The sequence below is a fragment of the Acartia tonsa genome, chromosome 8 (assembly GCF_053477335.1).
Source record: "Acartia tonsa isolate MP-2025a chromosome 8, ASM5347733v1, whole genome shotgun sequence".
In the NCBI taxonomy this organism is placed as follows: domain Eukaryota; kingdom Metazoa; phylum Arthropoda; class Copepoda; order Calanoida; family Acartiidae; genus Acartia; species Acartia tonsa.
The window spans coordinates 36259823-36277103 of NC_137267.1; the positions used below are offsets into that span (position 1 = coordinate 36259823).

The window sequence follows — 17281 nt, forward strand, 5'->3', positions numbered from 1 at the left end:
CTCGCATATTTTCTTAACCATGAAAATGAGCGCTTTAACGAGTCCAAAAGGGAGATAGCTAACCAGCTCCGGATAAGAATGCGATCTAAATCAAAGATGATTAATGGTCATCTAAGAGAAAGGGAGAAGCAGACAACCCCAGCACCTTCAGACGTGTCAGTAGAAACAGCGCTGGCACAGGACTCAAGGCCAGCTGGCACAGAACTAACAAGCCGCATAAGCTCTACAACTCGGGGAGTTAAACAAGCAAGAGTCAATATCAAGTATGAACCCCTGCTTGTTGAAATGGATGAATTGTGCTCAAAGTTTGGAGAACTTAAAGAGAAAGAGGTCAATCAACTTGGCCAATTCAACAAGATTAGTGGACAATTCAAAGAGCTTTTAGATGAAGGTCAGCGCACACTGCTCAAAGCAAGGTCACTTTGTGAAGATGCTATGTGCGTGGATATGGAAGATGCTGCAAAGACACTAGATGCTGAATCAATAATGCTGGAACTAGAAATGTCAAAAGCTGAGTCATTTATCAAAACACTCAGAAATCACTTTGGAGTACCTACAGCTGGTTACATCCAATCTCAAAGGTCAGCAAACATCCCTATCCCCCATTTCTCAGGAGCCAAAGAAGACAAATTTGATCTATTTACATTTAAAAAGAAATTTCAAATCTATGTTGATTCAATGCCATCTATTGCTGAAATCGAGGCTCTTGAAATTCTTAAAGAAAAATGTCTCCAAGGCAATGCACAGATGTTATGCTCAGCTGAGAAATCTATACCTGGATGCCTGAAGCAACTAACATTTCACTATGGCAGTAAAGCTGGCATTATAGCTAAGCGGAAAGCAAAAATTATGGAACTAGGTACCTGTCCTAAATTCAGCTGGGAGCAGCAAATAACATGGATGGTGAAATTGAGATCACTTCTAGCTGATACCCAGGAATTTGCTAGGGAAAATAATGCTGAGCATGCATTGTATTATGGAAAGACAGACATCGCCAATTCTGTTCTCAACCTACTAAAGGGAGATTACTTCAAGAAAATGTCAGAAAAGTTCTTGGAAAGTGCAGATGCAACAGGAGAAGAGGATGGTAAATACTGTTATGAGGAGCTGCTAACATTTCTAGACAAAGAGCTTAGGCAGCTGCAATACCAGCTCACTCAGCAAGAAGGAGCTGCCCAGCAAACTCAGCCTCTCGTCTCCAACACTAACAGTTCAAACAGTAACAGTAGTAGTGCTAACCAGCGACAGAGCCGTGGCAGGCAAAACCAGAACACTGGACCCTCTCACACATACACTAATACGGAAGAACATACTCTACAACATCAACAATCCATGAGTAGAACAATGGATAAATCAAACAGAACAGTTATTCCCCTCCTTACGTACAATGGTTCAGCTTCAAAACCAGTGTTAACAGACTGTGTGTTATGTCAGTCCCAGCATACATTTCTGTACCAGTGCCCAAATTACATTTCAGCAACACCTAAAGACAGACGTAAGCTCCATGGTAAAACTAATACATGTCACAGATGCCTTAGATCAGATACTAATGTAGATTTTGACAACCTGGAGGAATGGTGGACCCACCATAAAAACAACTGCAGAACCACTTTCTACTGCCAGACTGATAGCTGCCAATACATGCAAGCACACAGAATGCAAAGGCATATTCTTGCATGTGTGAACCATGCAGAGTCAAATAAGAAATATCTGACAGAGTTTCGTGATTCACTACCAGAAGACATTCAGCTGCCTACAGGAGACTTACTATTCATGGATAGCATAACAATGAGCCTGCAAATGCAAGAGGATAGCATTGAAGTTCCTGAACCTGATACTATCCCAGATGTAGGAGCACCTGGAATTTTCATGTGTCAAAATATTCCTGATCCTATGGGTAATCCGATTTTGGTCTTTTATGATAGTGGATGTGGCACAGCAGCAGTATCAGCATCAGCTGCTGCAAGGCTTAATGCAACAGAACATCGCCCTGGCCCTACAATCATGAATGTGGCTGGCGGTAAAGTTATTCATCTTCCCTATGGCAGTGACAAGTTCAAATTACCTCTGGATGACAGCTCCGTGTCAGCAACAGTCATTGCTGCAAAAATGGACACACTTACAGCTCCATTTCCAATATGGGATCTGCAGGAACCATATAATGATCTTATCAATCACTACAAAGGACATGAACTCTTACCAACAGTGCCAGATGTTATTGGTGGCAGACAAGTTGATATTATTCTGGGAATCAAGTACAATTACTTATTCCCAATGCGAATATGCTCCCTACCCTGTGGACTGTCACTATACAGAAGCCCTGTCAAAGGCATTAATGGTCATACAGGAGTTTTAGGTGGCCCGCATAAAGCATGGGCACGGGCAGCTGAAGCTGTAAATTTTGTTGGTGCAGCTATCTTCTTCACCAATGAACTCTCTGCCTACCGCTCATCTACTGAATCGCTTTTAAACAGTGGAAAAAACTGGTGTGCAGAGATCAAACAGAAGCATAATGTAAATCTCATTCAACCAATCAATATGGACGATGAAGCTAAAGATGTTACAATTGATGCTAGCTCTTACACCTTAGACACTCAGCATGTCAAGCGCCAGGAAAGAAAATACTTTGAGACTGAAGATATTGGCACCCAAGCTCCTTACCGCTGCATGGGCTGCCGTGTATGCGGAGACTGCAAAAAGGGTGATATTCTTGAAGCCACATCACTTAAAGAGGAAGCTGAGCAGCTCCTTATTAAGAAGTCTGTCACTTTTAAACCAAATGAAAAGCTAATTGTAGCCTCACTCCCCTTTATTGCCGACCCAGTGAAGGAGCTGCAATCAAACAGGAACAGAGCAAAGAAGGTCCTGGAATCCCAGCTGCGTAAACTTCTAAAAGATCCAGAAACCAAACGGCAAGTCCTTGAATCTCATGATAAGCTTGCGAACAATGGCTACTCATGCAACATAGAAGATTTAACCCCAGAGGAGAAGTCACTAATGGAAAGCCTGCCAGGAGAATACTACCTTCCATGGAGATTTGTGACTAAGGAAGGATCACTCTCAACACCTGTCAGAGTTGTTTTTGATGCATCAGCAACTACTCCCACAGGAAAGAGCCTTAATGATGTACTGGCCAAAGGAGTCAACAAGCTTGAAAAGATCTTATCTCTTGACTTAAACTTCAGAGCTGGACCATTTGCATTTGCCTGTGATATCCGAATGGCATACAACCAAATCAAACTTGTGCCAGCTGATTATCGTTGGCACAAATACCTATGGGTCGACAACCTTGACCCTGCTAATCCTATCAGAACAAGAGTGATGCGTACCATCATATATGGTGTTAAACCATCAGGCAATCAGACAGCTGAAGGTCTTGAACAAGTTGCACAATATGTCATTGACAATTACCCAGAACATGCTGATGGTGCTGGAGTTCTCAAATCTAAAACGTATGTTGATGATGCATCAGACTCAGCAGACTCAGCTGAACAGCTAAACAAGCTTGTTACAGGAGTTAAATTCACACTTGATTTAGCTGGTATGAATGTGAAAAGTTTCATTCACTCAGAAGCAATCCCAGAAGACACTGTTTCTAAAGATGGTACCAATGTCAGCTACCTTGGATACTGCTGGGCACCCTTAGCTGACACTTTAAGTCTTGACATAAAAACCCTGTTCTTTGGTAAAGTCAAGAGAGGTAAAAGACCCCCACCTGTTGAAGGAGACATAGAGGAGGCATTGACACCCAACTTCACAAAAAGGATAATCCTATCAAAAGTGGCGTCAAATTGGGATCCATTAGGACTATGTACTCCGGTAACTGCAAAGTTCAAAGCAGACTACCATGACCTCTTAACACACTCAACTGGGTGGGATGATGGCCTTCCGGCAAATCTGTTGCCAACATGGGTAACAAACATAGAACTAATGCAATCTCTTGCAGCAGTCACCTTCCCTCGATCTGTAGTACCCCATGGCTCACTGCAGAAAGTTGACTTGCTAGTGTCTGTTGATGCCAGCCAGAATATGGCTATAGTATGTGTTCATGTTAGATCTTCATACCCAGATGGTAAAGTTACTGTGCGACTGGCAGCAGCTAAGTCTAAAATAGTCACAGGCAGTACTATTCCTAGAGCAGAGCTTCGAGCAGCAGTTGCAGGTGTTATCCTGGCTAATACTGTTGCTAAGAATCTCAAGTCAAAAGTGGACAAGATTACTTACTTTACAGACTCTACTGTAGTGCTCTCCTGGATTCACCAAGATGCCAGACCCCTAACAATTGGAGTACGGAGTTGTGTTATTGAAATACGCAGATTCTCCTCACCAGAACAATGGCGTCATTTAGAGTCTGATAACAACATTGCTGATCTTGGCACCAGGTTTCTTGCTTCAGCTGCTGATATATCTACTGGATCAGAGTGGCAAAATGGAAAAAGCTGGATGTATCTATCTTATGAAGATATGCCAGTTCAAACAGTCCAGCAGCTCCAACTATCTATGGAAGCTAAACAGGCTATTGCACAGGAGGTCAGACTGCTTCACCTGGACACACGAACTCCTAGAGAAAAATCAGTGGAAATATCAGATTTCTCTAAATATCTGTTTGACCCATGTCAACGATCCTGGCCGATAGCTCTTCGGGTTATGGCTATAGTCAGAAAGTTCTGCTTCTTTAACTTCAAACTGTTCAGAACTGCTAAGCAATCCAACACATTGCAACCAGGAATAAGAACCATCACCCTCTCAGATGATGAAATCAAACTGGCTGAAAGGTATTATTTCCAACTTGCAACTAAAGAGGTACAGAAGTTTACCCCACCAAAAGCCTACGGCAGTAGCTTCATCATGGACAATGGCATCATGAAATACAATGGGCGAATTGTTGAAGGGACAATCATAGAAGATGTTGATAGTATTATGCCTGACCTTTCACCACTACATTTTGTACGGCCAATCATAGACCGCCACAGTAGGATAGCATACTCAATTATGCTCCATGCACACGAAGATTTGGCGCTTCACAGAAACGTCAATGCCACACTGCTAGAGTCAAGACACATAGCATTTATTCTCAATGGTAGGGACCTTGCCAAAGAGATCAGAACAGCATGCCCCAGCTGCCGCAAGTTCAAAGCACAACTACTGGAAGCAGAGATGGGTCCTATTCACAAGAACAGACTCACCATTGCCCCACCTTTCTATTACTGTCAACTTGATCTGATGGGGCCATTCCTTGCTCAGTGTGAACACAATCACAGATCAACAGTGAAGGTGTGGGGACTAGTATGCAGAGACCCAGCATCTGCAGCAACAGCGTGTTTTGCAATGACAAAATACAACACTGATGCTTTTATTCAAGCTCTGCAACGATTCACACATAGGTATTGTATCCCCAAAAAGGTCTATATCGACCCTGGAGCTCAGCTCATCAAAGGTGTCTCCAAATCTGAGTTTTCAATGGCTGACATAACAAGGACTCTTAATGGAAAAAATTGCAGCATAGAATTTGAAGTTGGTCCAACTGCTGCTCACAATTACCAGGGCTGTGTAGAGAGATCTATCAAGGAGATCAAAGCTCTCTTCAATGCCAGCTTTAATGGTCTCAAGCTTGATGTAATGTCATATGAAACAGCATTTTCATACATTGCAAATGAGATCAACAACATGCCTATCTGCACTGTGAGTAGAACAGAAGAAATCGGTCATGCAGATTTAATTACGCCTAACAGGCTGATTCATGGCAGAAACAACAGGCGAGCCCCAACTGGCCCGATCAGAATTGCGCAACCATCTCAGCTACTGGAACAAATGGAGAGGTTATACCAATCATGGTGGCAAGTTTGGCTATACGAACGTCTGCCAGACTATATCCCTAAACCCAAGAAATTTGGAAAGACAGGGCCCCAACCCAAAGAAGGAGACATTGTAGTATTCCTCCGGGCCCCTGACGAAATGATTGGGGACCAACTCTGGCGTCTAGGTCAGATCTCTGAGTTGATTATGTCAGAAGATGGTGTTATCCGACAAGTCATTATTCGATGGCGGAAGCACTGGAAAGAGAATTTTCATGAGACCAGGAGAAGTGTCCGGCACATAGCCATTCTCTTCTCAGAAGATGAGCTGTCATTGGTGGATCAGCTCAAGGTCGCTTCGGTTAAAGCAAATGCTGCTTTTTATTATGACCATTACTAGGTCATCCAGACAACAGACAAGGTTTAACCTATCTGTGCTGTCTCATTTTTAATCCTACTGACTACATTGTACAGAATTGATTCTACTGCATCAAACCTACCCAACATGGCATTATTTGTAATTCTGACAAAATTTATCCTAATGTTTGTACCTAACGGTGATTTTTTCACTTTACTTGGTACAAACAGGATTATTTGTTAGTATACATATAATTGTTCAGATCATATCCATCACTACATGCTATGGTGTAAACTATATGCGTAAGTGTAGAATACAATCCAAATTAAACCTAACACTTCCAAATTTATGTTACCTGACATCTGAAATTTTGACAAAATAGATCCTAATGTTTGTACCTAACGGTGATATTTTCACTTTACTTGGTACAAACTGGATTCCTTTGTTAGAATACATATGGTAGTTCAGATCAGTCTCTACATGCTATGGTGGAATCCATTGCACAATTGTAGCATACACTTCATCACTTACATCATCCTGCTACACCTACTACTTGCTATGACATAGTTGTAAGCTCTCTTGTAGTAAGTACCAAGACCCGATTTCCCTCACATACGCTGCGTCATCATCGTCCAGTACAAATACTCGGGATTTTATTATTTAGTTAAATGTAGTATATGATTGCATGCTTATATCTTATTGTAAATTTCTCAAACGGCCGGAATTCAAAATTCTCACATAAGCGTAAAAAAAAAAAAAAAAAAAAAAAAAAAAAAAAAAAAAAAAAAAATATGCACTTTCTATTAACCCCCAAAAATTACTTCTAGGATGAATTCTGATACTAATAGAAGACTGATATCCAACAGTATCCCAGAAGAAATGCAGATGGGCCCTCTCAAAAGAAGAAGCATTGATCAGCCAGAGGGTCATGAGCATAGGCAAGACCCAAGACGTCGTCTGGGCAGCGAAAAAATGATGGACAAGGAGCTGTACAATCGTATAGTTAGCCCTGATAATGTATTTTTCATGGAAGAAGAAAACTTCATTCAAGACCGCAAGGAATTTCTTGAAAATTGCTGTGTACGACTTGAGAGTGAGATATCTGAGAAGAAGCAAAGACTGGATTGTCATGATCCATCTGGTGAAAGCCTCAGACCTGGGGAAGAGGAACAAATCCCAACTCCACAATGGGCTAGTAAAGGTACCAACTGTTCATCAACACATTACTACAGGGAGCAGATCATTAAGCATCACAAGCTTAAATGCCTTGCCAAGGACAAGCTGAGCAATATGAACATCACCAGTGAACTCTCTCTAGTGGACCTGAAGTCTCCAGACAAGCTTTATGAAAACGATGCCCACAACAAACTGGAACATCTTCACCAAGAGGCTAGAAACATTGACCTGATTCGAGAACTAGTGGGTCCTGACCATGTCAGCGCACGCAGACATCAATTGTTGGTCCTGGAAAAAATAAGGGTTGAGGAATTATCTTTAAGAAAGGACACATTAGAGCTTTATCTGGAAGCGCTAGACTTCAATTTCCAGGTTGAAAGGGCTAGATACAAAAGTCTGTCAGAACAAAACTTTCAAAGACAAATTGATGCTGTTCCCAAATTCAACATCAAAAAGCTCTTCTGCCGAAACAAAAAGTGTCCAGACTGCAAACACAAGTCAATGCCTACTCTTAAATCTTATGGCTTGCAGAAGAAGCCAAAGAAATATGATAACCCTGATGCAACTGTTGACCATAGGCACTCCAAACCTGGTCCAAGTCCCCGCCATGAGACTCAGCTAAACAACCATGATAGCAGCAACAGGAATAACCGAAGTGACCCTTACATTGAATCTGAAATTGTCTATTTCAGTGATTCTGACAATGATGATCATAATAGTGAGATAGAAATTCAATACTCCCTGCCCGCAGTCAAATATCCACAGTTCAGTGACAAATTCAATGATTACTGCAACAAGGTGCTATATGAATACATTGGAACTGATGAATATGGTGATGACCGTGAGATACCTCTTGATGGCCTAGCAGAGAGGATGCGAAACAACTCATATGAAGCCAGACTCCCTAGATATTGCAGAAACAATGATTTTTATGCACTGGAATATCTCATTCAGTGTAGAACTGCTGGGACTACTAAGCTCCATGAAAAATGGAAAATGATGAGAAAAGCCGAAGCCAGAACTAGATCCAAGCAGAATACATGTAGAAGATAGAAAAAATTATTTTTTATGATGTTCCCAGGCTGAGCAACTCCAAAAACCATTAACTTGATTTTACCGTGTTTCAGAAGATCAGAAAGAAAACACTATAATGACAACCACCACTTTTGCATACACACCCCAAAATAACATGAATCTGCAGAAGATTATCCTGAGATATTTGGTATAACACTTATTTTTTTTCCCCCTTTCTCATAAACATTTCTTCGAAAGTGCACAAAAATAAAAAACGCTTTAAACATGTGAGTTCAAAAATAAAGTAGAATAATGTACTTACTAGAGTGGGTCAAGTCTCAATGATTTTTATGTTTGCTGAACCACATTCCAATTTCAAAATTGACCCACCCTAATACTAACCCCATGTATTGCCAGACTGCAACCATGTATTTTCTTTTTTTGCCGGGAGTGTGCTATTCTAATGAAAGCATGTTTAGGTTGAACGAGAAATACATGGTTGAGAGCTGTCCTGGACGATTGGCTATTGTATTCGTTGTCTGTTTTTAAAAACATTTCAAACCCCTTTTTCTTTTCAGACAACTAATATAATGCCTGTTGTCCCTTACTCATTGTAAATTGGTGTACTGGATAATCTACAGGTACACCAATAAATCATATTGTATTGTATTTAAAGTATACCCTGTGACTAGTCCCACTAACTGGTAGAGGTGGCTTTATGTCTGTTTACTTAGGGCCACTCTTCGTTCGACATGTCACTCTCAAATTTAGGTTTCTTATGATTTTCACCCAAATAATTGAAATACATTTAGGTGATATCATCAAGATCCCCTAAACAACAGCCTAAACTACTTACAGATAAAATACCATTTCCGTGTAGACGCCCTCCCCATACCATAGTTGGAGAGCTAACGGCTGAAGGATCATTTGTGTGACAACCTGGTCATAAGAACAAGGTAAACCCCTTTGTTCATGAACTTGGTATTAATTGACATCAAATGGACCGAACGGATAACCATTTGACAACTAGCCCCTAGAGGGAAAGTCCCAAAATTCAATTTTCAAAGTTTTATGTGTAGATCCAGTCATATAAGAGAGCTCACAAAAAGAATTAGGTTGATAACTCTAAAAACAAACCCACACGGCCCTCCCAAACTTTAGTACTGAATTTCATTTCCTATAACTGTACAAACCCCCCCCCCCCTTACCCCAACTATTGGTATCTTTAAAAAAAACCGCGGCGTTTATGAAGGTATATCTTAAATACAGTATGCTACTCTCTTAGTTTTAGAGATAATTGGATGAAATCTTTTGGGCTGGGTCACTAATTACCCCAACTATTGGTATCTTTTAAAAAAACGGCGGCGGGACCGCCGCTCCCGCCGCCTTTTCCGCCGCCACCAAAAATTTTTTTTTATTATATTTCTCGCCGAATTAGGCAATTTGGAATCATTTGAGTTCATGTTATTTTTTTCAAAAATTTTCCCCCCCGCAGGGTTGCTTGTTAGGGGAAAAATTTTTGAAAAAATAACATGGTCTCAAATGATTCCAAATTGCCTAATTCGGCGAGAAATGCAATAAAAAAATTCTTTTTTGGTGGCGGCGGAAAACGACGGCGGCAGCGGCGGTCCCGCCGCCGTTTTTTTTTAAAGATACCAAAACTTGGGGTAATTAGTGACACAATCAAAAAGATTTCATCCAATTATCTTTAAAACTAAGAGAGTAGCATACTGTATTTAAGATATACCTTCATAAACGAGAATTTGAAAAAAATGACTAAGTCCCCCCGCAGGGTTGCTTGTAAGGCGAAAAATTTTTGAAAAAAATAACATGGTCTCAAATGATTCCAAATTGCCTAATTCGGCGAGAAATGCAATAAAAAAAATTTTTACCCCCCCCCAAAAAAAAAATTTTTTGGGGGGGGTGGGGGGTCGACGATAATTTTAAAAGTAACTTTGGCCCCATAGAAGCTTAAATCCAAAATTAGCTCCCTCTAGCTCTAAGGGTTCTCGAGTAAACCCCCCCCCCCTGCCCAAATGGTCCTTAAGCACATCCTCCTTTATGTACCGTATTTAATCCATTTTTTTCGAATTTAAAATTGTACAATCATATGATTAAAACCAGTTTTTTAGCCCGTGCCTTCGGTATCTCGGGGCGAAAAATTAGTTTTAATCTTAAAATGATTATATCCACGTAAAGCTGTTTATATTTCTATGCGATAAATAAATATTTAGATTGAGCAATGAGAAAAGCAAAGAGCTGTACAATGCTCTGATGTCACCAGTGGAATATAACAAGTTCCTGGAATCTCAAAAAGATGATTTAGATTTATAAAATCCTGTTTTAGCCTATTTATTTTTGTAAATAAGAATTTTGTCTATGTTTTTATATAAACAATCATGAATTCTACATCTAATAAGTTGAATATGTTTTTATTAAACCAAAGATTAATGATAAATAAATAGTTTTATAGATTATCCATATTTTATACATAAAAATAAGAGGGTATGTGTCTGTCAGTATGAATGTGTCTGTCTGTTTTTACTAAAGGATCTCGCTAACTTCTTAACAGATATGGTTCTCATCTACAGTGTAGTTTCTTAAAGATCCTGGCAAGGTTTAAAACTATTTTTGGTACCACCTATCTCTCAAGAGAAATCTCCCCAAAAATATATAATAAACCGCTTCTAGGTATACTATAACTTAGATTATTTGTTTTCAAAAAAATCTTTGAAATGTAAGGATTCAAAAACAGAACAATAGTAGATTATTTCGTATTCTACAAAATTCCAATATGTGGGGAGGGAAGGGAGACTTTGATACTTAGGTCTTAGGTTTAAGTAAAATGATTTTTACAATGATAAAATTAATATGGACATTTTGTATTTTCAAAGCTCCGCTGCGATTAGTTTGTTTTGTTGTCTGGTTTTTTGTTGCACCACCTCGCTTTTATGGATGCAATAATCCTTGTTAAGGTCTAAGACATTGAAACCAGGGAGGGAGGGGACATTTGGCTGTTTATTACACTAGTCCCAACATTTTTTAAAACCTAACGTATTCCTATTGTTTGGCTTTACAACTTTGGGGACTTGAATTGAATTTTTTTTGGTTGGTTCATTTAGTTTAGTGTCATGACGTTTTAACTACTAATTATAATCAACAGGAGGGGTAAATTTGTGTATCATCATTTGGGATGTACATCAATTAGTCTACCATTGTCACATCCCTATAGATCCCTGCAATGAAACGAGTGTGTGAGACACAACCACATACTTTTGTGTTGTATAAAAATGGGCGGTCCAACTAGGCGAACATTTTGGCTGACCAGCGTCATTAGCTGCTCATTCACCATCCCGCCCATTTTATTTATATCTAAGGTCATCTGAAAAACAAGGATAATAACATCCACATGCTAGGAAAAAGATAGATCCAACTGCTGCTATGTCAGGCGCGTAACATCAATAGAAATAGAATTGGGAATGCCCTGGCCCATAAACATGCGCAACTCATTACTATGCACAGTAAGGACTTACAGACAAATGTCGTGCAAATCAAGCCCCTAAAGGTCAACAACATATTTAATAGTACTAACAGCAAAAGAAAAGAACGTGCACATTGAGTTATATGCTTTTTGAAAAGGTTAGGAAATTTACAAAAGAAATTTTGCAACCTTGAATCACCATTATATTTGCAGATGTCTATCAAGTTTTCATAAAATAGTGATTGGTGGACAAATTGAGATAATAAAATTGGTTTGCTATCAAAAAGCCAATGGTAACTTTAAAAAGTAAGGTATTCAGTTTTAGAAAAGTTATCAAGTAAAAAAAATAAAAAAGGAAATTATCAATTATCGACCAAACAACACGTAAGTCTTATAGAATATCTTAACTGTATAAATGAAGGCCACGCCCCCTTACATATCATGGGAAAGGAAGGCGGAGTTTTACTTTAACTAATTAAGAATTTTTATTTAAAAATTTTATTACTTAAAATGTTAATAACTTTCTCATAATTCATTAGGGATTTCTTATATTTGATTCATTTCAGCAATAAAATACATCAATAAAAACATAAAATAATTGTATATGAATGAAATATTTTTGATTTTTCTCATAATTCGTCTTTGTAATAAAATAATTTGTCTCTTTACTGTAAAGTTCTTTAATATTTATATCAGACATTTTGGCTAATTCACAGCAAGCTTCTGAATGAAGACGTAATTTGATTCTTATTTTAGGTTAGGTCTAGTAAAGGTTAGAAGAGTCCCTCAGGGATGATTTATATTACAATGGGAAAATTTGATAATTGCCTTTTTAAGATTTACAAGGTCCTACATTTTTTTCTCAATTAAAGTATTAGTAATGATTTTAGACTATTTTCTGCCCCTTTGAATACAGAAAAAAACTAGGGGTGTAGCTGCTAGTCTTCATGAAAGTTTGCAGATATTGCAATTAAAACATTTAATATGACATTCTATTTAGGTAACTTTGAAATTACCATTTTACTTTTATAATTGATTAAAGACCAAGGAAGTTCAGAAGCTTTATATTAAGGACATTGAAGGACAGGCACATATCACCGTGTTCCAGAAAAGCCAAAAAATGACAAAAAATCATAGAGAGTGTATATTTTAAAATTTTGATGAAATTTTATTTAAATAGCAATAAGTATCCATATATCTTTCAATATAATGGCGAAATTTTAAATATCTCCATCCTGGCTGGCACAGGATGCCAGCAAACCTGGCAGGGTCATACAGGGAATGAGCAAAAATATTTTGTTTGCCTTAAACTAAGCATTTTAAGTTACCAAATACTAAAATATTCTATTCTAGTACATACCAATATGAAATTTAAGTGTTTAAGTCAATTTCAGGGTCCAGGTATGATCCTGCAGGTCCTGATCCCTCAGAAATCTTTGAACAGCTCTTGAAACCGCAATTTTTGACCTATAGACTTCAAATTTTAAACAGAAGCTTTTCTAACAAGTATGTATGACCTACTGAAATTATATGAAAATCTGCCGCCGTTTTCCCGCCGATCGCCGCCGCCGAAATTTATATTTTTAGATTTTTAATCTAAAGTTAACATTTAGATGAGCCTATTTCTTATTTATTTTCTGTGTGTATATGTAGGGAGGGAGGGGACAATGGGCTGTTTATTATTATAGTCCCCAAATTCATCAAATGGCGTTTTCTTATTTGTAGACATAACAAATTGTGGAACTTTTATTGAATTTTGATTGGTTGGTTTATTAGTTGAGTGTCCGAACGTTTCAATCACTAATTGTAATTTATAGAAGGGGCAATTTTGTGTATTAACATTGGGAATGTACATTAATTTCTCGGCCATTGTCTAATCCCTATAAATCTCTGATATGTAAGACTTTCATTTTATTTTCAATTTGCTTGAAAGGAAGCATTTTCTATCTTAAACAATACAAATTCTACTTGTCTTTTTTTAATAAATATGAAAGCACCTTTGGAAAAAGGTTGCTTATTAAAAGAAGGGCGAAGGGAGTAAATAATGCTAACGAATTAAATAAGAATATATATTTTAACTAGGAAACCACATAAAAATTTTTAAACTTCTATCTTTAATGGGTTCAGATGTGGATATAAGTGGGGCATTCCCCCCACCCCCCAATAAAAAGGTAAAATGGTTCAGATAAGAGCCTAGACATTTAGGGATAATCTTTATTTAAAACTTTTCTTTACTTTTAGTTTAATTGAATATGTGTTGGAAATAAGTAGAAAAATAAATAACTATTATTGTATTTAATGAGATAATGTTGCTATTATCATATTCAAAATAAATACAATAATAACCTTTAAAATATTTAAACACTAGTCTCTTATTGGACATAAAATGACATCCAATAAGAAAAAGGAATAAAAATATGGGAAAGAAAATTATTTTTTTTCAAAATTAATTCGAGGCATATTAGAATAATAAATATAGGGGAAAGAAAATTATTTTTTTTCAAATTTATTTCTCTTCATACTGGAATAAATATTATTTTTTTTTAAATTTTACTATCAACCAATAAGATATAGGCATGTTATCATAAAAATTTAGAAAACAATAATTTTTATTCCAACATTATCAAAATTAATGTGTTATATTCTAAAATAAAGGAATTGATAAAGAAATAATAATTTTTTCCAAACTTTTACTACCTCATGCCTATTTCTTATTGGTCAACATCAGAATTTAAAAAGAATAAAAAATTTTCCAACATTTTCATAATTATAAAGTCTCATGTATTGAAAAAGGAATTTATAAAAAAAATAATTTTTATTCCAAAATTTACTACATCATGCCTATTTCTTATAGGTTGACACCAGGATTTTAAAAAAAATAATATTTTTTCCAACATTTTCATAATTATACAATTTCATATTTTAAAGAAAGGAATTAATAAAAAAAATTTTATTCCAAACTTTTACTACATCATGCCTATTTCTTCTTGGTTGACATCAGGATTGTTAAAAAAATAATATTTTTTCCAACATTACACAATTAGGAAATTTCTTATTTTGAAAAAGGAATTTATACAAAAGAAATAATTTCTATTCCTAACTTTTTCTATATTATGCCTATTTCTTATTGGTTGATTCTAGGATTAAAAAAACATAGTATTCCAACATTAAAAAAAGATGCAGCTAAATTATTTTGGGGTATATTTTTTGTTACAGACAAAGCCCAAGCTTTTTCTGAGGGGGGAGACCCCCCTCAACCCCCCCTTCCCCTTAGGGGGGAGACCCCCCTCAACCCCCCCTTCCCCTGAGGGGGGAAACCCCCCCTCGACCCCCCCCTGACGCTCACAGAATCTTTTAAAACATTACACTTAAAAATAACAAAAGTTTAAACATTCAGGAAAACTCGAGTTATAGAGTAGGTTTGCCAACAAAAATTTTATAAATACACAAATAAATTAAATTAACATTTATTTTAGGGTAAACATTTAACAAAATAGATATAAAATAACCAGTTGATTTCTTCATGTGTAATTTTGCAAGCAGACACCAAAATCGTTGCCACATCTCCAAGTGACTTTTACATAACCAATAACAGGCAGAATGGAAGGAAGCTAATTCTCCTAAAATATAACAATTATTTTGAAAGGTTGGTAATAAAATCTATTTGTCTTTCTATTAAAGCATTAATCTTTGCAATTTTAAAATCACAAGCTTAATATTTATAGGACAATTATAACATGTCTAAGTATGTTAAAATTGATGTACATACCAACAGAAAGTCCGTCAGGCAGACACACGGACAGACAGACTTACGGACACAGATTTACAAACAGACAGATGTGGATAAACAGTTGAAGTACTGACATACAGACGAATGAACAAAGGGGCATTAATTATAGAGAAGCTAGATTTAACAAAACTTACCATGCAAACACTCACAGCAAAAAATGGTAGATTCAAGTTTTCTGACAAGCCTAAAATATTTTATATAATTATATTTCTTATAAAAATATTGATAATAATAGCTGCGCCCCCAAGCTTCCATGTACAAAGAATGGACAGAAAAAAATGGCCTAAAACCATCCAAGGACCTATGTAAAGCTAAACTGAAAAAAAAAACCATTCGGACCAGTAATTTCTGAGATCATAAGTATCAGACAAAAAACATTAATACTTTATGTAATAGTTCAAGACACTAATAAAGCTTCCCTGAAAAGTAAAATTTAATCGAACAAGCATTTTTTAAAGATAATTAGCTTCAGGCAAAAAATGTACTTTATATAATAAAATAACACTGAACAAAATACCTACGTTTTATATGACATAACCTCCGCCTAAACTAATGTTCAAATGATTACTAAATTAAAAAACATTGTCGTACATTAAATTAAAGAACTTTATAGGTCAGCTGAATCTTAGTTTCCGATTTTGTATGTGTCACCGTCATCCTATCTAAATATTTACTACTAGTTTAAAAAGCTTCAAACTTCTAAAAAAAATCAAAATTTAGTTTTCACAACTTAAGCTATTTTTACGTTTTATTAAATGGAGTTCCAATTTAAAAAAGGGAGGACTTACACTATGGGTGGGGGGGGGGCGTTGGTGATTAATAGAAGAACTATTATACCCCCCCCCCTTTCCTTTCAGCTTTTCCCTTTGACTGGATTAGCTGATAATAGCTTTTGCAATAGTTAGGTTATCTGTCGTACAACTTTGGAAATCAGGGAACAAACGGGTAATTAATTTTTAGTTGATCATTTTATTTTCAGAAAAAGGGGTAAATATAAAGATTTCAAATAATTAGCTAAAATGAAAAATTAAGTTATTTTTATAAAACAGAAAAATTTCATTGTTACAAATAGGACGGTATAAAAAATATATTTTTGAAGAAAATATTTATCTTTTGAAGAGAGAGAGGGGAAGAGATAGAAATAGCATGTAAGAGAGAAAAAAAGAATTAGATGAAGTGGGGGGGGGGTAAATATATAAGTGAAAGAGAGAATGAGACAGGGTATGGGGAGGGAGGGGAAAAGGAAACAGACAGAAAGAGAGAGAGGAGAGGGAAAGAAAGGCACAGAGAACCAATAAACGTACAGTATAATTAACCCTTGTGATATGTATTATTTCAGTTTTGAGTTTTTAAGACAGGGTTTAAATCCAACAAACCCAAGTATCATAATTTTAATAATATTGTTAATACAAGAAAGGTCAAAATCATTTCATCAATATTAAGGTCAAGTGACAAAAATTTTAATTTCCACCTACTTCGCCCCCACAGGGGGGCAAAAGTAGACGGACAATTCAAATTTTTGATCACATGACCAAAATTGTTGAAATAATTTTAAAATCCTTTCTCGCATTCACAATATTACGAAAATATGATAAATAACTATTATATCTTAAAAAATTGTTATTTTTTGATAGACCCAGTATCTTTAGGGCTTAAAAAAACAAACT

The 17281-nt window shown here is 36.6% G+C and overlaps 2 protein-coding genes and 1 long non-coding RNA gene across 3 annotated transcripts in view; 2 read left to right on the forward strand and 1 right to left on the reverse strand.

Moving 5' to 3' along the window:
* LOC145326839 (glycine cleavage system H protein-like) overlaps nt 1-10820 on the forward strand; it is a 24652-nt gene extending 13832 nt beyond the window's left edge. Inside the window, exon 8 of the mRNA XM_080170277.1 lies at nt 10578-10820. Within this exon, the coding sequence (XP_080026403.1) occupies nt 10578-10677 (100 nt within the window). The 3' untranslated portion in view covers nt 10678-10820. The remainder of the gene's footprint in view (nt 1-10577) is intronic.
* LOC145326829 (uncharacterized) lies at nt 6909-9362 on the forward strand. Its single transcript, XM_080170257.1, has 2 exons — nt 6909-8984; nt 9156-9362. Exon 1 carries the CDS (start codon nt 6982-6984, stop codon nt 8380-8382), a length of 1401 nt encoding a protein of 466 aa, XP_080026383.1. The 5' UTR covers nt 6909-6981; the 3' UTR covers nt 8383-8984; nt 9156-9362.
* Nucleotides 10821-15275: 4455 nt separating the features above from the next.
* On the reverse strand, nt 15276-15850 carry LOC145325553 (uncharacterized). Its single transcript, XR_013881512.1, has 2 exons — nt 15749-15850; nt 15276-15444 (listed from the first exon to the last, which is right to left on the reverse strand). It is a non-coding gene; the product is annotated as an uncharacterized LOC145325553 (long non-coding RNA).
* Nucleotides 15851-17281: the final 1431 nt, after the last annotated feature.